At 42.5% G+C, this 27,134-nt stretch overlaps 2 protein-coding genes across 3 annotated transcripts in view; one reads left to right on the forward strand and one right to left on the reverse strand.

Moving 5' to 3' along the window:
• GK (glycerol kinase) overlaps positions 1-27,134 on the reverse strand; it is a 296,759-nt gene that overhangs the window by 30,904 nt on the left and 238,721 nt on the right. The gene's annotated exons all lie outside the window — the stretch shown is intronic.
• TAB3 (TGF-beta activated kinase 1 (MAP3K7) binding protein 3) overlaps positions 2,971-27,134 on the forward strand; it is a 42,804-nt gene continuing 18,640 nt past the window's right edge. The window contains exons 1-2 of one of the 2 annotated variants that reach the window (XM_075265055.1): positions 2,971-3,240; positions 21,842-22,031. In XM_075265055.1, coding sequence (XP_075121156.1) covers positions 21,930-22,031 — 102 coding nt within the window. In that variant the 5' untranslated portion in view covers positions 2,971-3,240; positions 21,842-21,929. The remainder of the gene's footprint in view (positions 3,241-21,841; positions 22,032-27,134) is intronic. The other variant, XM_075265056.1, reaches the window with a different exon arrangement.

The following is a 27,134-nucleotide window of genomic DNA, read 5'->3' on the forward strand; positions in this document are numbered from 1 at the left end:
GGACTTTATCCAATTTTCTGATGCATCAATTGGTGTCAGGTGACTAGACATCTTGCGTTATATGGGGATTAAAGAGGGTCTATCATTGGGAAAAGTCATTTTTAGCTAAGTACTACCTTACATAGTCTTTAGAAAGGCTATTCCATGCATATCTTTTGTATGTAAATCGCCCAGCGCCGCACCTCCCATGAGGCGACCTGAAGCGACCGCTTCAGGCGGCACTATGCCAGGGCCCCAGGCAGGGCGGCATTTTTGCTTACCTAAGCCATTCCAGGACAAGCTGTCCTGGACTGGCTTAGCACCGAGCGGTGGATTGGGGAGGCCACTGGAGCAGCGCTGATCCAGCAGCCTCCCCTCACGCTCAAGCAGAGAGCAGGTCCTCTCTGAGCCTGCTCTCTGCCTGCGAACACCGCTAAGCCCTGCCCCCTTCGCTTAGCCCCGCCCCTCCTCTACACCATGCCCCCGGAGAACGGAGAGGAGTGGGAGGAGTCACAAACCGTGCAAAGCACAGTAGGCATCCCAGGACAACCATACGGCCTAGAAAGCATCCAAAGCGTTATTCAAGGAGGCAGTGAGGTGTTCCAAATTGCGTATGTCTTTCAGTAGGGCTATAAGACGTGCCTGTGGGGGGAGGAACATCTCCAATAAAGAGCTATAAGTGTCTTAGCAGCTGTACACATATAGAGGAACAATTTTGAAGTCAGCTTACCCAGGTGATTTGGCGGGAGGTTAAGTATACGAAAGGGTCAAGCTCAACTCCCTGAATAATGAGAGCGTCCGATAGAGACTTAACTCCAGCCAAAAGGGGCGAATGAGGGAGCAGTCCCAGAAAATGTGGTAAAGCAAGCCCATTTCAATTTGTCAGCGCCAGCACTGGTAAGGTAAGATAGGATTGGAGCAAAATATAATGGGGAAAGAATTCCTCAATATATAAACCAGCCACGCGCTCCCTCGGATCGATACACGGATATGTAGACAAGAGAAGATTTATTGTAAAAGATGATGCGTTTCGGGGTATTTTTGGTACTCTATGAGTGCCACCCCTTCATCAGATCTCTTAATGAAGCTAGATCAGCATGTACTACAGCGCACTGTCGGCTTTCCCGATCTATGCCCCGGGTAAAGAGCTAGCGGTGCCAGTACCGTAGCTCTTTACAGTCAGAAGGGCGTTCCTGACAGTCAGTCAGGAACGTCCTTCTCCACAGCAGCGCCTTTAGCGCTGTACAGTGTGAGCGGGGAGGAACGCCCCCTCCCTCTGCTCACAGTGTTCATCCATAGACGAGTATTATCAGGAGGGGAGGGGGTGTTCCTCCCCGCTCACAGCACAGTGCGATAGGCGCTGCTGTGAAGAAGGACGTTCCTGACTGACTGTCAGGAACGCCCTTCTGACTGTAAAGAGCTACGGTACCGGCACTGCTAGCTCTTTACCCAGGGCACAGATCGGGAAAGCCGACAGTGCGCTGAATTAAGCACACTGTCGGCTTTCCAGCAGTATATAGAACTGCCTGTACCCCGGACCATGAAAGGTCCTCTTTAAAGCAGGAGCTATCACAGCTCAGCTCTGCTTTAACGCTGCGGTCTGGCATTTGTAGCCACGATGTTGATGACGTCACATCGCGTCTACAACTATGTGTATGAGTGACAGAGTGGCGGAGGAGCGATGGAAGATGAGTGTAAGTGTTTGTCTGTACTGCATGACACTGGGGCAGATGAAGGGGGGGAGAACAGCATGACACTGGGGCAGATGAAGAGTGGGGGAGAACGGCATTACACTGGAGCAGATGAAGGGGGGGAGAACGGCATGACACTGGGGCAGATGAAGAGGGGGGGAGAACGGCATGACACTGGGGCAGATGAAGAGGGGGGGAGAACGACATGACACTGGGGCAGAGACGGGGGACATGAAACTGTGGGCAGATGAAGAGGGGAGAACGGCATGAAACTGGGCAGAGATGGGAGACATGAAATTGGGGGGATATGAAACTGTGGACAGAGATGGAAGGGGGGACATGAAACTGGGGACAGAGACAGAGGGGGAACATGAAACTGGGGACAGAGACAGAGGGGGGACATGAAACTAGTGGCAGATGAAGGGTGTATATGAAACTGGGGGAGAGATAGAGGGGGGACATATAATTTACGGGTGACTGTAGGAGGATTATACTGTGTGGGAGCACATGAAAAATGAATGAGAATGGGCAGAGTCAACATAAAAGTGGGCGGAGACAAATTTGCAGCGGCGCACATTTTGTCCCTCTTTCTACCCTTCAAAAGTTGGAAGGTATGGATACACGCATATCACATTGAAAGCTATAGAGAAAAGAGCAGCCCATTAATTTCTATGGGGAGCGCACGTATGCCGGCTCCCATAGAAAGCAATGGGATCTGTTTTAACGCCGCTGATTCAGAACGTGTTACACGTTCAGAATCAGTGAGTGTATACTCCGTGTGAAGGGGCCCTATTATCCGCTATTCTAATAAATGTTATACTTTAGGCCTATTTGTGGTAAACCTGTATGCCGCCACAGGCTCCACCTGCTCCATGTCACTGTAACCTTATTAAACTGCTACAAGAGCATATTCACATGTGGCAGATTTGATTTCTGTGACTGAAAACCACTTTGCTGCATCTGGATAGATAAGTTTCTGAGCAGGGATTTCTACAGTCAATGTACAACTAGGGGGAAATACTGCCACCAGTCCGTCCTCTCCATTACAGTGAGCCTGAGAGCAGCAGTGAGTGCGGGTGCTGCTGACAGACAGCAGTGCTCTATCAGGATGGAGAACCTCTGAATGACTGGCAGCTGTGAAGTCTATACAATAGGCGGTCGGCTCGCACAGCCTCTATAGCCCGGCATTCACCCAGGTGAGAACACAAGCAGCACATCCCGCGATAGCCCACGGGATTGTGGATCACGCCTTCCCTCTCGCCGCCTACCGCCTACGTCAGGACACCACGGGACCGGATCCAGGAAGTGAGCGAGGCTCAGTGCAGCGGCTCCGTAGCTCGTCAGTGCACTGCTTTCTCCTGTCACTGGCGGCCACTGCTCCGGCCTAGTGACGTCAGCGGCCGCTTAGCTGGGCCTGAAGCTGCCTAAGCCGCAGGAGCTACCTAGGGGTAAGCTGGTGTGCTGCCGCCTCCTGGCATGGAGCAGTGACTGCCCGCTAGTGAGTGGCTCTGGGCACCTCCTACCACCTGGACGTGGATATGGGAGATGAATGAGCACAGCTGTTTTGCAGGTAGGATGAGTGTTGTGTCTGTCAGCTGCTGCACAGCCTGTCAGTGACGTGCTGAGGGCTTGGACGGGCAGGGCACCTGATTATGTACAGTATTAGCTATGGCTCAGCAAGGACAGTCACAGCTATGTGTAAAATCCAGATCTTCAGGGTGGAAGAAGCCCTGTACACGGGCCAGTCATTTACTAAGTTCTACTCTATAAGTGCACACATGTATATGTGAATACAAATCCAGGGCAATGCAGTGTGCTGAGCTGTGGGAATACACCAATAATAGCCACCATCCTGCTCTATTGGATTGAAGTGAAGCGCAGACATCATATGTACCGTATATGTCTCACTATAACCATTACTGATGCTAATACATATATACCCCTATGAGTCCTTGGCATGTGTCGTTATGGTGCTCATCCTCCATAGCTCTGTAATATTTGGGGACAGATGCTCGGCAACCATGTAAATATTGATAGACAAATATCAGGTCTGGGCATATTCCCAAATCCATGTAGCTAAAGCCATTTTACACTGCATTTTTTTCCTCTTTTCTATGGAAAAAAGTTCTTGGATAGTAGCTGTTTTTAGTATCGCCACAGCTGAGTTTTGTATGATATCACTGAGATGGCCAGCTACTTTGAGTATACTAAATATCTGCAGTGTAAAATGAAGTACCTGTTACCCAACACGGGTAGAACTGAGCTGGTACAATGCAGTAGAATAATACCACAATGCTCAGCTTATGGCAGGCTCCGAATGCCTGCAGTCTATAAGGTTTTAGGCCACTTTTCCACCGCATGATACAGGTCAACCCCTCCGCTATTATGTGATGGCCAAACACCTGAGCAGTGTTTGGATGCGTGACTTTCTAGTATTGCTTTGACTCTCTTACCTAGTCTAAAGCGGGTATTAAGATGGTACCCATTACCTTTTTGCAGTATAAAATAACAAAAGCAGGCCGCGGCAAGCTTTAAAGGGTTTTCTAGGACATGAAAAGCCCACCTGCTCTACTGGAACCCACCAGTCCTTGTTGGTTTTCCTGCAGCCATTCCCTGTACACAGCAGTGTTGTTGGCAGCGTATACAGCTCGAGACTATTGAAGCCAGTGATTCAGGGCAGCAGTCGTGTTGGTGTATGGCACTTCACTTCTACAGGAAAATCAACAAAGGAGTTTCAGGCCTTTTGCTTTCCCTTAAGCCTATTTTAATTTTTCAACAATCTTGGAAAAATCTGTTCATAGCGTTTTTCATGCTAACAGCACTTATACCCTATCTACACGACTATGGGTCACTAATGTGCCAGTCCTGTAAATCTGAGAGCACAGCACTGTACGCTACCATCCTCAGTTCCATAGAAGTGAAGAGAATAGCGATCTCGCATGCACACTACTACTCATTTTTATAGGAGATTATGGGACCCCCATACTTGTGATTGCTGGGGCTCCTATCAGTTGGAGCCCCAAGTGATCCAACACTCATCCCCTTATATTGTATAGGTATTGTTCGTAGGGAAAACATTTCAGTTTGTCACTTTTCTACTTCTAGTGCAATCCAATAACAGTTAAGTCAACAGAGTTGGCTTCCTTCAATGTAATCTGTTATAGACTAATTGCTAGGGCTGCAGAGAGATAGGTTAGATACACCGGATTCATATTTTTCCCTTGCTGAGATATTACCACTTTTGTCAATATGCAAATAGACTCTTTTGAGCAATGAGGGTGTTTCCGTGTATCCGTTTGGAGCAATGGTGATGCTTTCATTGGTTGAAAGAGCTTGCTTGCATCTTGACAAAAATGGCGACATCTTAGCAAAGGATGCACTGATTCATAAGGGTGAAAACACCAATTCATTCCAGTCTCTCTAACCTATGTATGGGGCTGGGTTTCTGGTGACAGATTCCCTTTAATCAGCTTATGTATAAATATGTGTGTGTGTGTGTGTGTGTGTGTGTGTGTGTATCCCTCTTTTTCATTCTTTGATGTCTGCCTAGTAAAGTGCAACAGTCTTCTCATAAAGTAGAAGGTATGTCATACCTTCCATTACAAATCTGTGTATAATGCAATTATTCCTTATTTTGTAGTAGAGTTTTTCTATGACTATAAATTCATCATTGCTTAACTTATTACAACATCTGGAATCACAGAGCAGAAAATGTTCACCTTGATACTCCACAGTCCCTTATGTGGCGGTTCAACCTTTAGAGCCCAAACCTTCCATGTTAACGTATTACTATTTTTATTGTGCCCAGTGTCCCCACAGTCATCCACTTGCAGTGAACTTAATTTTGTCCCTATTTAAGTGAATAGGACTGGCTTCCGTTCCTGAGTACCATTGTGCAAAGAAATCTCTTTTTGGGGTCTATAATGCAACCATTCAGTCAATGTTGGGATCCCACCATTAACAACTTCCTATGTGGGGGCAGCCTAATTTAAAAAAAAAAATAAATAAAAAAGTAAAAAAATAAATGCACAAATTTGTTGAATATGGCCCAAAAGCAACTCTTTTTTTTTTTTTTTTTTTTTTTTTTTTTTTTTTTCTTCAGTGACATGCTAGTTATCAATTTCCCAAAAAAGGTGTTTTTGGCAGACTAGTCACACATCTCAAACTGCAGTTTGTGGTGTGTTTTTGTTTAACTGATTGTTGCCCCCCAAAAAATGGCTGATGGCCATCAGAAGATTGTATATGGCTAGCAAGCAATCATCAAGAGGGTAAAGTACATACAGGGGGGCATCCACACGTAGGAAGTTGGCGCTGATTCTGGCATGATAACTTGCGGCACAATCAGCGCTGATTCTGGCATGATAACTTGCGGCACAATCAGCGCTGATAAAAAGCCACCTATTGTTGGGTTGCACGGAAAACTGAACCTATTGAAGTCAATGGAGGTTTTGGGGTTTTTTTCCACGCTGATTCTGCCACGAGTTATTGTGCCAGAATCAGCAGCAACTTCCTCCATGTGAATGCCCCTTTAGGAAGTTTGACTAGACTTTTACATGTTTTATGTGGCCCTCCTTAAGCCACCGTTCCAGTAGGCATATTAGATGGGACATTTACAGCCACCATCAGTTTATATCTGTAGGCAACAAAGACTCAGATTTTAAGCTACTTTGCTTTTGGAATTTGCCCAACCCTTACATAGAATGACTTTGTCAGTCATGTTTGCATACAATATATATTTTTTTTTACTTTGTAGTTACTAATGAATGCGTGTTGTTGCAAAAACTTGTCACCAAGTAGCAGAGCGATAGGCGTTGCACTCCTCAGATATTTATTACATGAACACCTTCTGCCAAGAAGATAATGAGAGTTTGACACGCTGTGTGTGTACATGGAAATGTGGAGCTTAGAGCTCTGTCACAAGAAAACGTGATCTATGCAATGCATGTGGATGTGTTGCAGACAATTCTACAACTGAAAGCTAACTAGTGGTGTTTCTACATGACGTGCACAAATATTATACAGATAAATGAAATGGTCATAAAAATGTCTGCCATATGTGAAGAGGTGTTTTTTTTTGTTTTTTTTTTAAAAATCTGTTGTTACCCAACCTTTAAAGTATCCAGGAAACTTTATTTTATAGCCTATCCTTAAAGGGGTTGTCCTGGAAAAAGATTATTTCTCTGCAACCCCCCCCCCACAAAAACAAAAAACCACACACCCCTTCCAGTGTCCCAGGCTGCTCTCCGGTTCCGTGGTGCATTGGGCTTGTTCCGGCGGGAGTCCATACTGCATGTGACCACTGAGGACAATCAGCGGCCTAAGGAAAGAACACTGGACCTTATTTGCTTAGGTCCTCAATTCTTGGTACTGCGGCTCAAATCCCATTTCTACTTGGCTCTGTGTAATGTATAGTACGGGAATCAAGTCTGCAGTTGGTTAACCACTTATGGGATCGCACTGGTAAAACTGGTGTGAATTGCAGTACCCGTTAAATGGATAGAATTTCAACACATAACATCTATGCACTGTGGGTAAAAAACCCACACATGTGATTGCTGCAAACTCTATGGTGGTTTTCAACCTTTGCAGTGGTCTAGCCTCGGGGTCTAAAGCCAGCTGTTTTTTTTTTTTTGTTTTGTTTTTTTTTTTTTTGGTGCTTTTTTTTTTACACTTCTACTTTTTTCTCAATCCACCAATAGCTTTGGCAAAAAAAAAAAAAAAGCAACAAAAAAGATGCTGCTTTTCGCAATGTGGGGCTTTAGGCTGAGGCTAAGGCTTGGGCCCCACATTGTGGAAATGCAGGTTTGTTTTTGTTTTTTGAGCCAAAGCCAAGAATGGCTACAAGAGGAATGGGAGATGTATATAAAATACTTCTTCTACCTTTTGCTCAATCCACTCCTGGATTTGGCTCCAAAAAAAGCCTTAGCCTATAGGCCAGGCCCCATTTGTTATTTACACTACAATTTTCCCATTGCGGTTTTCAGTCAGAGCAAAGTGGATGGGATTCTAGTGAATCCCATGCCCACTTTGCAGTAAAAACTGCAGTGCGGACACACTGCGATTTCCAAAACTGGTGCGGTTTTGGAAATCACAGCATGTTAATTATACTTACAGAAATACTGGCGATTTTTCCCATAGGCATAATTTGAACCGTTCGCAGAGATTTCCTCTGCGGACTTTGTCTAAAGCGCTGCGGGAAGAACTGCAATGCCACCTCAGTGCTTTTTTTGCCATTGGACGCCACATGGGGCCTTAGCCTAAAGGGGTTTAAGCACATTTGACAGATCCGCTATCCGCAAGATGTTATCCATTCAAACTTCTATCCACTCTGGTGACACTTTTGTGGGAATATCCCTTTACCACTTGTGTGTTATAAGGTATGAATATGCATTTTTAAGACGCAATTACATCTTTTCTCCTACCATAGTGTGCACGTTGTCACTGATGTCCTGACCTTACATTTGTGAATGTCAAGTATTTGAACTTCTGATACACTGGAATATCTTGAGGGTGTGGTTTTTTTTTTTTTTTTTTTTACCTAATGAATCAGTAGCTGTATGCATAAAAGGGATAGTACAGAATTAGTAAAATATGGCTGATTTTTTTCCTCAGAAATTGTGCCATACCCAACCCTTGTTAGGCTTCATGCAAAATTCAGATTTTGCAACCTGAGTGGTGTCCATTTAGATTGATGCAGCATGCCCTTTTGAGATTTCTTTTGACAGATCTGAACTGCCCATTGAAATAACTGGAACGGTGGGGAAAAAAAATGGATGATGCTAGATTCACACCTGCATTTGGGTTTCTGTTCATGGGGGAATTTTATCTTCTTAAAGTGGTTACCCTTGGAAACCCATGGACTCCATAGACTATAATAGGGGTCTTCTGGTTTTCTGCCTGAAAAGGGGAAAAAAAAAAACCATGGAGAGAAAAGCACTGCTTGCAGGACTTTTCTAGCCGCATTTTTAAAGCCGATTGGGGAGCAAAATCCCCGAGTGGAGACGGTGTAGGTGTGAACCTAGCCTGACATTCAGATATCCAAATCCATTAAAAAAAGCTTGGATTGCAAAAAATGGCTTGGTGTATGAAGCCTTAGAATCTGACCAAGCTCGACGCCTACACACAGTTTGTGTGTTCTCTGTCTTCAGGATGCTCTGGTTTCTTCCAACACTGTAAAGATATACTGATAGTAAATTTAGATTGTGAGCTCCACTGGTGACAATGAGTAATGAATTCTGTGAAGTGCTGCAGAAAATGTTAGTGCTATGTAAGCAAAAGAAATACCGGTAAATGATTTTTGTTTGTTTATTTTTCCCTCATAATGAAAGTCGTACAATTTTCCAATAAACTTTCTACATCAGTTTCCCAAAGTTCTTAAGCTCTATGTAGTTGTTTGACAAGTGACAGACACATGCGGTACAGTCATCAGAACTAGATGTATGAATGAGCTGACCATGAACAGAATTTTATCCATTGGTGTGAAACTTATGACAAATCACAGGTTTTATAACTTGTAATTTTTATTTTTTTTTCTCAAATACTGGAATATAAATCATTAAATATAAGAATGCTGCAGTCTATGGATTTATGATCCTTTTAATAATGTATGCAGTTTATTGAAGAGAGGGCCTTGCTGTTTAGCAGCGTTTCTGCGAAGAGTCAGTGGATACATGTAGACAGATCTTGCAGGCTTCAAAATGCTTGGAAGCAAAGGATCATTGCACATGGTGGTGACTTGTGACTTGCTTCCATTAGAGACAGACTGACAGGCTTTGATGAATTGCTGTTATTTTGAGGAGGCATAAATGTGCGCTTCTTGGTATTTTGGGTTCTTCAGCGTCTCCTGCAGTTGCTGGATGGTATTCGGAGAGCGAGGTGAATCCAGTAGGGGCCATTGTTATTTGCTGTTCTTGCATGATTTATTCTAGACATTTAAATGCTGGGGTCAGTTTCACCCAACTGTGCAAATGTAGATTTATTAGTCTGACTCATTTCTAATTATATTGCTCCCCTCTGAAACCAGAAGGAGAGCCGCACAAACTATTACTCTAGTGTCTGAGTGTGGTACATGAACTTTTACCATGTACTGGTTTATGGCCGGTGTAATGTTATATATCTCTAGCAATACTGTTCAAGTACTTGTAGTCCGTAGAACTACTAGATTTCCTTTATCTATTACCATGCAAAAGCTGTCTCATCCTTCCATATTGACAGTATCTTTATACTCAATTTTTACAGGGGTTGCCAAGTATTAGAAATAGATGGCTTCCCTTTTCTAGAAACTTTGCTGCGTCTGTCCACGACTTTGGTTTTGCAAGCCAACCTTATTCACTTAGGTGCAAAACTATACACAACCCATAGACTTATGTGGTGCTGTTTCTGGAAGAGAGTGTGTGTGTGTATAATAATATATATATATATATATATATATATATATATATATATATATATATATATATATATATAAAAATATTTTTTCACCTTGGTGTTGGTCGCAGCATATATCAAAGGGGTGCCCACCAGTGAATAGCATGTGGTGTTGTATCATGTTAACATTACTTGTAGTGCAACAAGATACCTCTTGGAGTCCAAACTGTACAGTCACCAAAACTGAGGATGAAGGCATCATCTGGGCAGTCTAATACCCATTATAGAATCGGCGCACATTTGCAGTTCTAAGGCAAGCCCATTTGATACTACAGGGATATCAGTATTCAAAACTAACAGCACCGATACCTCTAAAAATGGGAAAGATGCCACCTGCGCTGAAGGTGTGAATTTAGCACACTCACCGGTTTCTAATGTTATAACACTACCTATCTTAGACTTGGAAAGTCCTGGATTTAAGACTTGGGATAGGCCATAAATATCATACCAGTGAGTGGCCAGCAGCCTGCCCCAACACTGATCATCTATATGGGCCTAACTTTCATGCCCAGCACGATAGCATGCCTGATTGCTCTGCTGTTCTTGGAATGGCTATAGCAGTAAACGGAGCACGCTGGGACTTCTTGTTTCACAGCAACTGGTGTGCCAAAGTTTGCTGACTCCTGCACAACTGCATTACACCTGATAATGGTGAATATGGTCTTGTTGCAACACACAAACTACCACAACCCAACTGTCTGCAGAAATCCAACCACATTCACTATAATTGGGCACAACTTGGCCAAGACGGGAATATTTAGCTCCTTCTCCCAACTACTACTTCAGCAACTGCAGAAACATCTATGGATGTTCTGTACTGTTTTTGTAACTCCAAAATAGCCACATAAGCTATGGAACTGGCATAGCACAGTGAACTCTGGAAGTTAAACTGGTAATGCCATGAAAGGTATTTATCCTCTCTCCATAGAAAGGGGGGCTTTTTCCTCCAAATGTACTTGAATACATGCGTGACTGGTTAAGTACTCGAGGAAAGAACCTCCCATTGTCGTCACATGACATAACCCCCTTTAAAGATACAACATGGCTCACTGTAATATGTCATTTCCATAACTTATTAATTTTTATGGGAATTTCAGAAATTTAAATATAACTCTCAACCACCTCAAGGAGGCTAACTCCAAATGGGGGTTGCCTGGAATTTACAAGACCTCAAAAAAGATCAGAGACTATAATAGAATAAAACAAAAACACATTTTCAGTCCCCCCTCTTCAGCACCACTGTTCTGGTGGTCCCTACAAGTCTTCACTGATACCTCCTGTTGTATGTGCACATAACCACTGCAGCCGATTGCTAACCCAATCAGTGATGCTGGAATGTGTCATGTGACTGCTAAGGATTAGCTGCAGCGGGTACATGCAGATACCACACATCATTACTGCAGGACTAGTAAACAGAAGGAGGCTTTTTTTTTTTTTTTTTTTTGTAAATCCCTGGGCAGCCTCATTAAACATTGCTCCCACATGTAAGTTTAAGATTCATTTTCAGGTTCTTGCACAGTATAAATGTATCTCATCCTGTAAGATAATTTGTTTTAGAGTAAAGCACCAATTGCTACAGCTGCCACCTTTCTTCCCTTATGATGTTTGTTCCTGTATGGGCACATTTTTTTTGTTGCTCAAGAACCTGCTTCCTATTCTATCTAGTAGAAAACCAAAACAAAAAAATTATTTTAAAACTTTTTAAGCTAGTGTATATCTGCAGTGTGCCCTGCCTACTAGTTAAACAAAAAACCTCAAATTTTTACAATCCCAGAAAATTCGGGCATATCTTTCTTTTTGTATAATTTTAGCTAGTTTTAACCAGTTTATTCTGGGCCTTGCTGCTCTGAGTACATTGAGTATATACTTGTGTACAGTCCTGCTCTGTAGATGCTTGCCTGACAGATGGAGTTTTCTTGAAGTCTTTCAGGTCTCTCCAGGGTCACGAACTACAATAGGAGTTGAAGTATTCACATTCATGTGTGTTACTGAATGTACTACATTTTTGGATGGTTTATGGCCTTTTGAGATTATATGTTCTGAGCAAGTTTCCTAAAATCACTTCCTGGATTTGCTGCTCGATAAAACAATAACTGGAAGGGTGTGTTGTTACTTTAGTTTTATAACACTGTTATACCGCACATGGCTGTGGGGTTTAGGCATGGTTCACACCAACATTCAAACGCCGTTCAGAGTTTTCGTCCCTGAATGTGATTGAAAAATACAAGCAGGACTTTTCTCTACGTTTTTCGGACAAAGACCTGGCGAACCCAATTATAGTCTGTGAGGACCGCGACTTTCCAGGGGTAACCGCTTTTTCAGTGAGTTAGCTCTTTGATTTTCGTGTCCCCAAGCGGACCCGAAGAAAAGAAATCTGATCACTAATGTGAACCTAGCATTAGTAGGAATACAATAAGTAGGACTCTCCTCAATAGTTTATGACCAGTTGTATTGCCATCGATTAGGAAACGCAGAACAAAAAAAAATCTTAAGCATGGCAATCCAACAACCAACTGAGCGCCTGTGTGGTATTACAATAGTGCAATATCATGTTCACTGTTTTTTTCCATTATTTAATGCACCAGATTGTAAAATTGGTAATTGTTTCATATGTTTTGAGATGGGAAAACTAATACTCTAAATTTAGAAATACCTTGACTTTTATTTTTTTTTATTTATTTTTTTTTATGAATTCCATTGTCTGCCCCTTCCTAATATGTTCTAGCAGAATTGCAAACAGGAGCTATCTGAACCTACAGAAGCGATGCTTTGTGAAAATATCATTCCCTGCAGTTGCCCTTGGAGATTATCAGCAAACTAAAGCTTGTACAAACAGCTGTCTGTAGAATCTGAGTGCAGGCTACTGCTGTTGATGGAATAGAAGGGTTAATTTCCCTAAGGCTTCCCTGGATCATTCCTACTTGCTTAAGAAGCAATCCTGCTAGTGAATTTATGTTAGGGGACAATAGCTAATGCAGTATCCTAATATACAGACTTTTGTAAAACCAAACTAATACTAGTAGTCTAAATTCTGAAGCCTGGGTCAGCAGGTCCACATATACATATAGGAAGAACAAATGGACTAATGTACACTTTGCAGGTCAGTGCAAAGTGTTTTAGGGCAGATGCAATGTTGTTTGTTTGTTTTAAATCACTAGACAGGCACAAGCAATGGGAGAACCGTAAAGAATTTACTGTTGCAAGGCAGTGGCTGCCATGATGCATCTCCATCAGGATTTCCATTTTTCAGTTCCTAGGAACAGAAAAACTGGAAATCGTGATGGGAGCAGATGTGACACTCAAATAGATACTGAAGGATCCCATTAATTATAATGGGATCCAATGGGTATCACGTATAATAATCTGATTTTTGCCAGACCAAAATTGATTTTGATTCAGTTGTCCTTCATCGCTGATGTAGACATAACCTTACCATAAAATGAACTTTCCACTCCGTAAAAATTGTGCAAATGGCTTCCATGTATTAAATGTCAAGTACTGACTGTAAGCCTTCTCACATGACTAGGCTCCTAGTGCTTATCTCATGCATGTGTGACATCTCCTACTCTGAACATGTGGTTATCTTACTTCTGTCTTGCCCCAATCCTACTGCCTTTCCACAAGCTCCATTATTTTTGTCAGGTTTTTTTTTTTTTTTCCTTGATCAATGCTTGAGAGCCAAAGTTAGTGTGTGCTAAACACAGAGGTACAATACAATTTTTCCCTGTGTAGCTGCTACTTCTAGCTTTGATTTCTAACCGGGGCTAACTCCTGATTTATGTCTGATCTTCAGCTACAAAGTTGCAGTGGGCCTTATACCGTATTTTTCGGACTATAAGACGCACTGGACTATAAGACGCAGGTTTTAGAGGAGGAAAATAGGGAAAAAAAATTTTGAAGCAAAAACTGGTAAAATATTTAATATATGGGAGTTGTAGTTTTGCAACAGCTGCAAGGCCACATTGACAGGTGACCCTGCAGCTGTACGGGGATGCATAGAGCGTTTTTTTTGCGGGGCCAGCTGTAATTTTTAGTTATACCATTTTGGGGGATATCTATTGCTTAGATGACCTTGTATTGAAAAAAAAAACCAGGAGGTGATTTAGAACTTTTATTTATTTCATATTTTTAAAGCTTTTTTTTTATTTATTTATTTTTTTTTACTATTTTATTCCCCCCGGGGGCTTGAACCTGCGGTCACTTGATCGCAAGTCCCATAGACGGCAATACAACTGTATTGCCGTCTATGGGACATTCTGTCTATTAGTATTACGGCTGGTCATAGAGACCAGCCGCAATACTAATATAGCCGTGACAGGCCGGGGAGCCTCATTAGGCTCCCGGCTGTCACCCGAACAGGTCGTCTCCTGCGATATCGCCGCGCAGGAGCCGGCCTGCAACTTTACAGGTACGGGGCCGGTGGGGACCGGCCCCGGGGGAGAAGGGGCCACGGATACTGACCCGGCATCCGCTGTACTAGAGAGGCGGATGCCGGGGAGGGATAGACGCCGGGGCCTGAGACATCGCTACGATCCTCTGCCCTGCTGAAGCCAGCGGCGGGGGCACGGAGGAGCCCCTGCCGCTGCTGGCTTCATGCAGGGCAGAGGAACGTAGCGATGTCTCAGGCCCCGGCACCTGTAATGGCGTCTATCACTTGCCGGCTTCCGCCTCTCTATTACAGCGGATGCCAGGCGCCACCTTCAGACTATAAGACGCACCCTTCTTTTCCCCCAAAATTTTGGGGAAAAAAAGTGTGTCTTATAGTCCGAAAAATACGGTAAATGTATCTCTTGGTAAATAAATAACTCTACTATGCATTTACTAAAGTATGTATTAAAAAAAAAAAAAAAAAAAAAAAAAAAAGTCTGTATGGCTTCTGACATTTCTTCTTGAACAGTATTAGAGAGGCATCACTGTTTCTGGTATTACTTATAACAGGAAAAAACAGAGTAAGTGATGGCAGACATTACACAGATGAATTGGAGGGGATATCCAGGTTGGAGCTCCCTATCTGCTGTGCACTGCAGGATCAGTTGGGTAGTTCATCCTCAATACAAATAAGTCGCATGCTATTTGAAATAGCACCCGAGCAGATAACTGTGGGACAAATTACAACGAACTCTTTGAGTTGATAACTAGAGATGAGCGAACAGTGAAATGTTTTATTCGAGTAGCCGCTCAATACTCGACTGTTTGATTGAACCCCATTATAGTCTATGGGGAATAAATACTCCTTTAAGGGGAAACCACTATTCGACTCAGGGGGGTCACCAAGTCCACTATGACACCCCAGGAAATGATGCCAACAGCCTGGAATGCAACTGGGACAGCAGGGGAAGCATGTCTGGGGCATCTAACATGCCCAAGTCACTGTATTACGTCGGGATCCCTGTCAGCTTGCGATATGCGCAAGCTAACTTTTTCCCATAGGAATGTATTGATCAGCGCTGATTGGCCGAATGCCATACAGTCTACAGCATTCGGCCAATCAACGCTGGTTCTGCCGGAGGCTTGTCTGTGAGGAGGCAGAGTCTAAGATTGGACCAGAATGGAGACTGCTGTGGACCGATCTTAGACTCCGCCTCCTCCAGCAGAACCAGCGTTGGTTGGCCGAATGCTGTACCCTGTATGGCATTCGGCCAATCAACGCTGGTCAATGCATTCCTATGGGAAAGAGTCAGCTCGCGCATGTCACAAGCTGACAGTGATCCCAATGAGAGAGAGCTGTGTGAGTAGCATTTCCACCTAAATAAAGGTAATCCCTAGCTAACCCTGCCAGTACATCTATCCCTGTCTCAGTCACATAGTTCAGTTTCATATGAACGGATATTAAATCCACTATTTGTATAAATTGGAGGTCGCCTGATTTATCCAGCCAATTACTTTTCCGATATGTATGTATATATATATATATATATATATATATATATATTATTATTTTTTTTTTTTTTTTTTTGAGACATGGCTGAGCTCCTGGGACACATTCAGTATAGACTAATTCTTTATATATTGTCCAGTTTTTGATCAAATATCAGGCATAACATGAAGACGAAAAAAATTGAACAATCCATTTTCAGTTCCGTTTATGAGCATTCCTAAGTTTTAATATGATCAAGAGAAAGCTGTCATGTAAACAGTATATTTGTCTTAGATATTACAGTACTCCCTCATAGGTATATGCAATGTATACAATATTTCCAATGAATAGAGTTTGATCTGATAGTGCCTTGTGATCATGTTGTCCCTCTATTTCCTTTCCCTGCTTCTTATATTTCAGTAGGCTTTTTCCAGTGCACTGGAATGTGTCTCCACCAACTAGGAAACCTCAAACAAGTAACACCATTCCTTTATCTACAAATAGACAGTGACTGCGCTTCAGCAAAGGAATTAAACATAGACGAAAGTGATAGAGATAAGTCACCAGTAGTCATAGCAGGCATATTTCCTAAAGTAAAATTACAGTGAATCCTATGTGGATTACATCTGTGAGTAAAAGGAATGCAGGTGGTAGATATGGATAATATATGCATATAAAATGAAGGAAAATATTTAAAGTGTAGCACAGATTTTGCAGAGATTTCGCTGATATTTTAGCCATCTCTTTGCTGTGTCTTATCGACACTCCTGCAGATGGTCGTCCTGTTAGTAATTATACTATTTATACTCTGAGGAGAGCCATCTCCTAGATCTCTATGATCAGCATTAGATGTGCTTCCCTGGAAGATGAGGAAATTCCAGGAAGGTCATCAGTGAGGGGAAACCCTCTTTTTATCAAGACTGATGTTAGGTTTGCACTGGTTTTTCTTTTCTGTTGTTTTGGTCCATTTGAGGAACAGAACAGACAGCCAGACCGCTGTGATTATAAGTGTGGTCTGATAAGGCACTGGGTATTGCCGGAAAAGAATGCAACATTGCTTCCCCAGTGCTCTCTGGCTACTTTTGGGTAGTGTTCCTCTTGATTGACTGTTAGATATGCATCTTCGATGCACTTGAAGACTTTTTGCCCAGTTGACAAGGGGCACATCAATGGACTGTGAGAAGTAGGATGTTTGTATTAATGAATTGCTGCCATCTATGCAGTTCTTGCTTAACTGTTAGGAGGTCTTGAAAGCAGTGATTACATGAAGGCATATGCTATTGGAGCTTTGACTCCGCCCTTCTGACATTACAGAGCTTAAATAGCATGTCAGGCACCAAAAATAACAGCATTGATGGGGAATGTTTGGGGCTAGATAAAAAATTGCAACTGCCAGGATCAGTGAAGCAGCGCCTTTTAGCAGATTCTAAGAACTTAACTTTAAAAAGGCTATTCAGGCACCGTAAATGTTACGTTAAACTACCCCCATCCCGTTTTAAAATAAAACCCTAAAACAGAATGTGATCTACTTACCGAACGTGCACACTGGGCGGGCATTCAGGGTGTAACATTTACGGGGCCTGAATATCCTTTTTAAAGGCTATATCAGCATGATTTTGCTGATAGAGCCCCTTTAAATTGGTGGAGGTGGTGAAAGGTCCACTTAAATTAGATTATCTCTCTCCTTCATATACCTATGTGAATTTCAAAATAAAAGATTATGGCTTTTTGGATGGCAGGGTTACAAAAATGAACATGAATAATTTAAAAACTTGCTGTAGCTGAGTAGAATTATCAACGGGATAAGGAGGCAAGTCTGCTGTGCTTGCGGTGTGTCTGGGGTGTGGTTTTTTTTTTTGTTTTTTTTATCTGTAGAGATCTAAACAACTTTAAAGCATTATTCAAACAAGAGTTGATGCACTGGGGTGGGCTTTCAGCCCTGAGAGTATTGCTCTTTCCACTGACACCTCCACCATCTCCTGCCTGAGGCCTCCACCCTGTGCAGTGAGTTGATCCTCTTGCTTCTGTGGCATCACCCAAAGAGCAATGAAGACCCACTCCCAGTGCACCAACTGCCTCATTTGCATTTAAAAGTTTTTGTTTGTTTTTGTTTGTTTTTGTTTTTTTCTACAAAAGTGATATATACAAGAGGTATGTTGTTTATCACTGTAATGTGCTATGTAACATGTTGGCAGTTGGATCCTCCATTTACACTTTCCATTTACAATTACAGTAAAATTTACCTATTGTATAAAAATTTCTGAAGGAAGCCCATGGGTTTTATTTTTCAAAACTGTCTAAGGCCCCATGGGCCATAATCTCAGCGCTAAAGCACTGCGGATAGAACCGCTGTGTGAATGCACTGCAGTTCTTTCCACAGCACTTTCAACAGGAAGTTCACGGAGTTTTCCTCTGGACTTTGTTACAATTATATCTATGGGAAAGCCGCAACGGCTATGCACATCGCAGTGTGTTCGCACTGCATTTTTTTCCCGTAAAGTCGGCATGGGATTGGTATGAATCCCATCCCCTCTGCTTGCACTGTAAAACGCTGCAATTTTTCCCGCAGCATCTCCACTGTGGGCAAATCGCGGCGTTTACTTCCTGTGGGGCCCCGGCCTAAGGCTGCGGCCCAACATTGTGAAAATGCAGCAACAAAAAAAAAAATGCTTATTTTACATTACCTGCAAAGTAGATGAGATTCTGGCTAATTCCATCCACAAACTGCAGAAAAAAAATCTGCAGCAGTACGTCAAATTTACCTACGGAAAATGCCACTGTTTCCATATCAGTGAGGTGTTTCTGCCGCTTGTTTTTGTTTTCCATTCAGAGTAGTTAAAAACAATGGAAACTGAACAGTGGTTGCTAAAAACAAAGGCTCTCATTACTGGACAGCATTAATAAATGAGATCACTTTGTTATGCATAAGATGTGAGTTTATCGCCATGTTACTGTAATCTTAGTGGGGGGATGTCACATCATAAATATTTTAAGTCATAAAATATGGTAACCCATCTCCTGGATGTTTCCTGATCATTTATTCAGCTACCCGACACACTTATTAAAGAGGGTCTGCTACTAATCTGAAAGTGCTCCAAAAGTAGAGTGGCTACCCTACAAATACTTCAGCAGAAGTATGAATAATCATCTGGTTATTATCCTTATTCTAGGTTCGGGTTTCCTTTCTGTTGCTGGTCTTGGGGACCCCCGAATGGAAACTTAATCCGCTTAAAAAAGTGGTTACCTTTGGAAACCTGCGGACCCCATAGACTATAATGGATTCTGCTGGGTTTCTGCCTGAAAAGGGGCAGAAAATGTGGAGAGAAAAATGCTGCTTGCAGGAATTTTCTCTCCACACTTTTAAAGCAGAATGGGGAACGGAATCCCCAAGTGGAGACTGGGCGCAGGTATGAACCTAGCCTAAAATAGGTGGTTGTAATTATTGTGCCATTTATCACCTATCCACAACATGGGTGATAATTGTCTGACTTTTGGGTACCCCTATGATCACTTTGAGGAAATGGAGAATGCTCAGAACCAATATTTTAGTGGTTGGTGAGGGTCCAGGCTATGTGCTCTCACATTTTCCACCTATACAGTAGATGTGTTGTAACCCTTTTAAGGTTTCTGGGTAGGTGTGTGTTTTTTTTGTTTTTTTTTTGGTTGAGCAGATTTTAAAACCAAAGTCAGGAGAAACATTTGTTTGAAAGAGATGAAAACACGTCAGCTTTTTTGCCTTTGATGATCCATACCAGGTTTGTGGCTCCAAAGCCTGTATCCATGAAACCCCATACAGCACAGGGTATTTTACGATCAGGTGCTGCAGGTACCCTCACTAATTCTTATAGGTGTCCTAAAATAAAGTGCTCTATCAAGTGACATTCTCGTTAGTGTATTCACATGTGCAGCTGAAACCGTACCTGAAATGGAGTCAACCAAGTTCACTTATATGCCGTTTTAGGGCGAGACAGTAACAGAGTGAGTATATCTTTCTTGTAGCAAAGTGCAATCTTGCTGCTGAAAGTTTGTCTTGGTCCATATGCGTATGGGCTGCCTGTTACACTTAAAGAGGACCTTTCACCACTTTTGGGCACATGCAGTTCTATATACTGCCAGAAAGCCGACAGTGCGCTGATTTCAGCGCACTGTCGGCTTTCCCGATCTGTGCCCGGTGTAAAGAGCTTACGGTGCCGGTACCGTAGTGCTCTATGGTCAGAAGGGCGTTTCTGACCATTAGCCAGAGACGTCCTTCTGCCTCGCGGCGCCAATCGCGCTGTGCTGTGGAGCGGGGAGGAACGCCCCCTCCCTCTGCTCACACAGCTCGTCCATAGACGAGTATTATCAGGAGCGGGAGGGGGGAGTTCCTCCCCGCTCCACAGCACAGCGCGATTGGCGCCGCGAGGCAGAAGCACGTCTCTGGCTAATGGTCAGAAACGCCCTTCTGACCATAGAGCACTACGGTACCGGCACCGTAAGCTCTTTACACCGGGCACAGATCGGGAAAGCCGACAGTGCGCTGAAATCAGCGCACTGTCAGCTTTCTGGCAGTATATAACACTGCATGTGCCCAAAAGTGGTGAAAGGTCCTCTTTAAGGCTACACCTACATCTTTAAGGCTACACCTTTTCAGAGCACCCAAATTCCAGCATCAAAGCCAGCAGTAAGATTGCACTTTGACATAAGGAAGGTATGTTCACTATGCTACTAATCAGGCCTGCAACAGCATTGAAGTGTTTTAAAAGCTATTTTTAAGGCTTAGTCCCCACGGGACGTCCCGCAGCAATAAAGAGCTGCAGGAAAAAACGTGGCGGCAATGCATCATGGTTCTTCCCGCAGCACTTTAAACAGAAAGTTTGCAAAATTTTCCTCCATGGACTTTGTAACAATATCCTGTATGGGGAAACCACCGACGTTTCCGTAGATATAAATGACATGCTGCGATTTCCAAAACCGCCCTGGATTTGGAAATCGTGGCGTGTCTGCACGGCGGTTTTTACTGAAAAGTGAGCATGGGATTCGCTTGAATCCCATCCACTCTGCCTGTACTGTAAAATGCGGCGTTTCCAGCCCATGGGGCTCCAGCCTAAGGGTGCATTCACACTACGGATACGGTGACTGATTCTGAACGTTAAAACACGTTCAGAATCAGCGTGTATAAAGCAGATCCCATTCATTTCAATGGGAGCTGGCATACGAGCGCTCCCCATTGAAATGAATGGGCTGCTTTTTTCTCTACGAGCAGTCCCATTGAAGTGAATGGGAAGCACTCGCGTGTATGGCTCGGAATGAGCTGAGCACCGGGCCCCTTCACACGGCGATCCGTACCCGCAAGCGCTTCTTATTCACTTCAATGGGAGCGCTCGTAGAGAAAAAAAGCAGCCCATTCATTTCAATGGGGAGCGCTCGTATGCCAGCTCCCATTGAAATGAATGGGATCTGCTTTATACAAGCTGATTCTGAACGTGTTTTAATGTTCAGAATCAGTCACCGTATCTGTAGTGTGAATGCACCCTAAAGGTGGTTGTGGGGTTTTGTTTTTTTTTTCTTCTCCTCCTTTGTTTATAAATTTCCTTGAACATGCTTTACCAAATCAAAAACTGCTGCGATTTTGTGCTAGTTTTAGCTTTGAGTCAGAAGTGGATTCAAAAGGAATGGGAACTAGGAAAGAATAACCTCTCCTTCCTGCTGGATCCCACTTCTGGCTTTGGTACTAAAAAGACTTCAGCAAAAGCTGCTGATACAGACAGACTGTGTGTCTTTATTGTTTGTTGCAGACTCACTAAATTGAACATACAAAATGTTACAGAAGTTTGTTTTATAGTATGTTTTTGTAATTCTCAAAATCAAATTTCTTATTTGTTAATATCAGATTTGGTATTTGTTACAGAAAATGCGGGAACTGTCAGAAGACCACAACCACAGGTGGGCATTCTGAGTCGTGTCCTATCTCATCCTAATCCAGCACACGTCCGGAGATGGCACAGAGCAGTCATCAGCTTGACATCCAGGTATTAAATGATCTTCAGCAACGCTTCCCTGAGATCCCACTTGAAGTGGTATCTCAGTGCATGATGCAGGTATGTGCTAGTGTGATGAATGTATCTGTAGTCTTTCTACTCCGTGTATTGTCTTTAATCTGCTATTTTACTAATACGCTTTTCAGGTTAAAACTTTAATACTACTTGTTGACTGTTCCATGCTGCCAATCTGGACCATTTAAAGAGGACCTTTCATGGATTTGGGCACAGGGAGTTCTATATACTGCTGGAAAGCCGACAGTGCACTGAATCAGCTTTGCCGATCTGTGCCCCGGGTAAAGAGCTATCAGGAACGCCCTTCTGACGTAAAGAGCTACTCTACTGGCACTGCTAGCTCTTTACCCGGGGCACAGATCGGGAAAGCTGATTCAGCGCACTGTCGGCTTTCCAGCAGTATATAGAACTGCCTCTGTCCAAATCCATGAAAGGTCCTCTTTAATGATTGTCTATTCATATTATATGCTTGAGCCGTTCTGTTGATGTATATTTTGTACACCAAAAAATTATTTTTTGCTCCCATTTTCAATTGTTACATGACTCATTACTAAAGTACATATGCCAAAAGGCATTCTTTCAGTACATTGTTGCCAAATCTAAGCCTACAGAAACCTGGTGGTGTCTTCATTATATCTTAATCATTATATATCTATATATGTTTTCTATTTCTCTGTGAACTGGAATGGCACAGAACATTTCATAAAGTTGGTTTTCCAGGCTATATAATTGATGACCTATCCTTAGATTGTAGATAATCAATTAAGGATCACATGGGGTCTGACAATTCCTGTCCCTGGCTAATGGTCGGTTCACACTAGCTTATGTGTTCCGTCCGGAAGGAGTCCACATGAGGTTCCCCCCCCCCCCCCCCCCCCCCCCCTCCCCGGACCGAGGGAAAACGCAACTACAAGCGCTGTGCGGTTAAAGCGCACGGACCCCATAGACTATAATGGGGTCCATGGACTTGGCGTGCACTGCCCACACGGACCCAGTTAGTCTAGGGGGTCTGTGCGCTTTAACTGCACAGTGCTTGCAGCTGTATTTGTATTCCATTCGGGGAGGTCCTCATGTGGACTCCTTCCAGACGGACACATAAGCTAGTGTGAACCGGACATTAGTCTGTTTGAAGAGGCTTCAGCGATCAGGTGATTTTCCTAAAATTTCCAGCACTTGTCTTTTTACAATGAAATGTACCGATGCATCTATTGGATTCCTCACATCTTGGGGATCAACAGATTATCTCTCACTAAACTCTTGGCTTTTATATTAGCCTGGTTCACAACCATCATCAGGAATCCTCTTTCCAGAAATCTCATTTCAAGCTCCTGGAATTGTCTGACGAAATCATCAAATGAACTGGCCCCCTTGAAAGAGCTGTCAGAAATAGAAAAGAAATTGTAGGACTGGAATAGCCTTTCTAAAGGCTATTCTAACATGTACTTAGCTAAACAAGCACGTCTAATGATAGACTCCCTTTAAGGATCTTCAAGTCTAGGATTGATTTAAAAAAAAAAAAAAAAAAAAAAAAAATTGGTGATCTCGCTAAAAAATTTGAGACCCTGATCATTAATGTTGAGCCCACAAAGATAGAAAAAAGTGTTCAGCTCACCCTTTCAAAATCATCGACTTCATACCGGTGTGCACGAAGACAGATGGCCTTATACCAGCTGATAGTAATCCCAAGCAAGTAAAGAGGTCAAGTTCAGCATCAACCGGACGATTAAAATTTAACGTAAAGGCTCCGTAAAAAAATTAAGTCAAGGTTCCCTTTCATATCCACAGCTCTTGTGCTAACTCTTCCCCCCCCCCCCCCCATCTCAAACAGGACTTAGTCCTATACTTCAGCAATGTTGTTTTGATGGAGACCTATGAATGCTTCAGCTTGTGAATAGGTGCAGAAGCCATATGTCCTGTTGCTGGGGGCTAGGAGACCAACACCTGCGGAGAAGCTCATATAAATACTTTGACAGCAATAGGTTATAAATCACTTTATTACGTTACTTTATTAGGATAATTTTTCTTTCTTGGAAAATCTATTTTCATGCTATGGTTTAAAGCATGGCTAGACTGTCAAACAACTTTTTATTGTGTTATACTGGTTGCAACATTTGTGTCTTTTATATAAATGTTGTAAAATACTGTATTAACTAATTTTGACTACTTTCCATGAAATCCTGCGATTAACTCTATATTCTGTCCCTTCATTATTGTTTCACCTATATTTCTGGTGTGTCATGATTGACTTTAATATGATACCAAGATCACTGTCCTACCTGTATTCATACCAGAGAGATCACTAGTCTTGAACCCTTTTGGGATCAGCATATTTATATGCTCAAATCCAGCCCCTGTCTCCCTGCATCATACAGAGCACTGTGAAAAGTGGTGTACAAACTTCAGCTGGTCAGGGCTCGTTCACATCTGCGCCCAGGACTCCGTTCTGCAGGTTTCCATTTCCTGCACAAAACTGGGCAGGAGACGGGAAACCTGCCAGCATCTTTTCAAACCCATTCATTTGAATGGGATTGAAAAGTGTCTGACCGTGAGTGCCGGTGAGCGTTTTATGCTCTCCGTGGCAAAACCGTTTTTTTTTTAAACCGGACACAGTCGGGCATGCAGTACTCTGTGTCCGGTTTAAAAAAACTGGTTTCGCCACAGAGAGCATAAAATGCTCACCGGCACACACGGCCGGACTCTGCATGACAGGTTTCTGTCTTCTGCATGCAGAAGACGGAAACCTGAGAACGGAGTGCTGAACGCTATTGTGAACCCAGCGTAATAGAGGAAAAGAATATAGAAGTGCAGGATTTCGCCTATTAGAGCCACAATCTGTGTTATATTACAACATTTATTAATGAGAAAAATGCTGCCAGAAAATCAAGTTGTTCAAAAGTGTTTGTTTCATTGGATAATTATTATAGCTTGTGTAATTAAAAGTGGTGCACTTTTCCAATGTACTTTCTGTATAAATTACTCAGGTTTTATTTAGATCTCTTATTGTGACTTGTGGTGAGTTCACACTATGTAAACGGCAGCTTATTCTGAACGTAAAACACGTTCAGAATCAGCGGCGTATAAAGCAGTTCCATTCATTTCTATGGGAGCCGGCATATGAGCGCTCCCCATAGAAATGAATGGGCTGCTTTTTTCACTACGAGCAGTCCCATTGAAGTGAATGGGAAGTGCTCGTGTGCACTGCTCGGCTTGAGCAGAGCTAGCCATACACATGGGCACTTTCCATTCACTTCAATGGGACTGCTCGTAGTGAAAAAAGCAGCCCATTCATTTCTATGGGGAGCGCTCGTATGCCGGCTCCCATAGAAATGAATAGAACTGCTTTATACGCCGCTGATTCTGAACGTGTTTTACGTTCAGAATAAGCTGCCGTTTACGTAGTGTGAACTCACCCTTATTGTTTACCTCCAGTGGATACAAATCAGTCCATGATCATGTGATGGACACACAGGTGCCTGGCTCGTTAAAGTCATAGCACAGTAATTAGACATCCTCCTGGTAACGGGCTTTGCATCTGCGTGAGGTGGACTGCAGAAAGTGGATGCACAGCTTTGGCTTTCCACCATTGGTTCATTTGCTTATTTCCTTAGACACAATGGGGCTAATTGGCTCAAGACATTTCCCCCGGGTTCTGCTTCTGAATAACGGAAGAGCAAGTCAGACACTAGTGACTTCAAAATGTAGCTGCCCAGGCTTTCCTATTATGTTAGTGTTGTGTTTGAGTCACTGTGGGCCCATGTATGGGTTGATCCTCCGTTTTGTTTGGATTATTTATTTTATAAGCTAGGGTGTATCTGCATGCATTGTGAGTACTAAAATGTGCCATCTCTCCAGCTTCACGTTATGTTTCCAGATGTATGGTCAGCAGAAAGTAATGCTTCTACACTTCATTTTTTTTTTTTTTTTTTCCTTAAAGGGGCTCTATCATTGGGAAAAGTCATTTTTAGATAATCACATTCTTGCATAGCCTTTAGAAAGGCTATTCCACACCTACCTTTTGTATGTAAATCGCCTCAGAGGTTTTAGAATGAGCCTGTTTTTATTCATATGCTAATTAGCCTCTCTGTGCACCCCGGAAGTCTCATTGTGCACCCTCTGCCTATTGTTTCCTATGTATGTATACAGCACAGGCTGCTTCTCCTGATGACTTCCTGTTTGCACACACAGATAAGAGAGAATAGCAGAGGCGAGTGTTGCTGGGAACTTCCTGTGCTGGCTGGAAGCTAATTAGCATATGAATAAAAACAGACTTATTCAAAAACCACTGAGGCAATTTACATACTAAAGGTATGTATGGATTAGCCTTTCTAAAGGCTATGCATGTATGTGCTTAGTTAAAAATGACTTTTCCCAATGATAGAGCCCCTTTAAACTCCATCTTAAATTGGTTCCAAAACTAGTACAAAATAGTAGAATTTCCATTATACTTTTCTTTTTATGCCCAAGTGTCTGTTCTCAATTCTCTGAATTTGGTAGGGGTGCTGTTCTCTGTAGCTGATGCAGACAACACTGTTCTCTGTATAGTGGCTAAATCAGGTTACTGAAGCTTGACTCCAATTCAAGTGAACCAGAGTGGATATGGAGTACCCTGACTGCCCTCTTTGCTTCATTTTCCATTCTCTATCAGCTACTTGGTACAGCTGATCAGTGGTAGTGGAAGTTATGGGTCCTTCATCTTTCTGATATTGAGGGCCTATCCTTAGGATAGGTCATCAATATTATTAGCCTGGAAAACCCATTTTAATCACCCATTTTAGGAATGGTGCAAATTTTCAAATATGCAAGATGTTCTAACTATTGTGGAAATACTGTAGATTTTTACTAATTTTTAGTTCAATGCACACAATTCATCCATGAATTCCATTTGTAAGACTTGTAGATTTCATTGTGTATGTTTCCCAGATTTTCATGCAAATTTACATTTGCAGACTCATTATTAGAGGATTCTTGCTTTTGGGAAGTCTATTATTATTATTATTATTATTATTATTATTATTATTATTATTATTATTATTATTATTATTATTATTATTATTATTATTATTATTATTATTTTTTTTTATTTTATTTTTTTTTTTACAAGTAGGTTACAAGTAATAGCATTTGATATCTCTGACTGGTATATTCTAT

The sequence above is a fragment of the Leptodactylus fuscus genome, chromosome 2 (assembly GCF_031893055.1).
Source record: "Leptodactylus fuscus isolate aLepFus1 chromosome 2, aLepFus1.hap2, whole genome shotgun sequence".
In the NCBI taxonomy this organism is placed as follows: Eukaryota; Metazoa; Chordata; class Amphibia; order Anura; family Leptodactylidae; genus Leptodactylus; species Leptodactylus fuscus.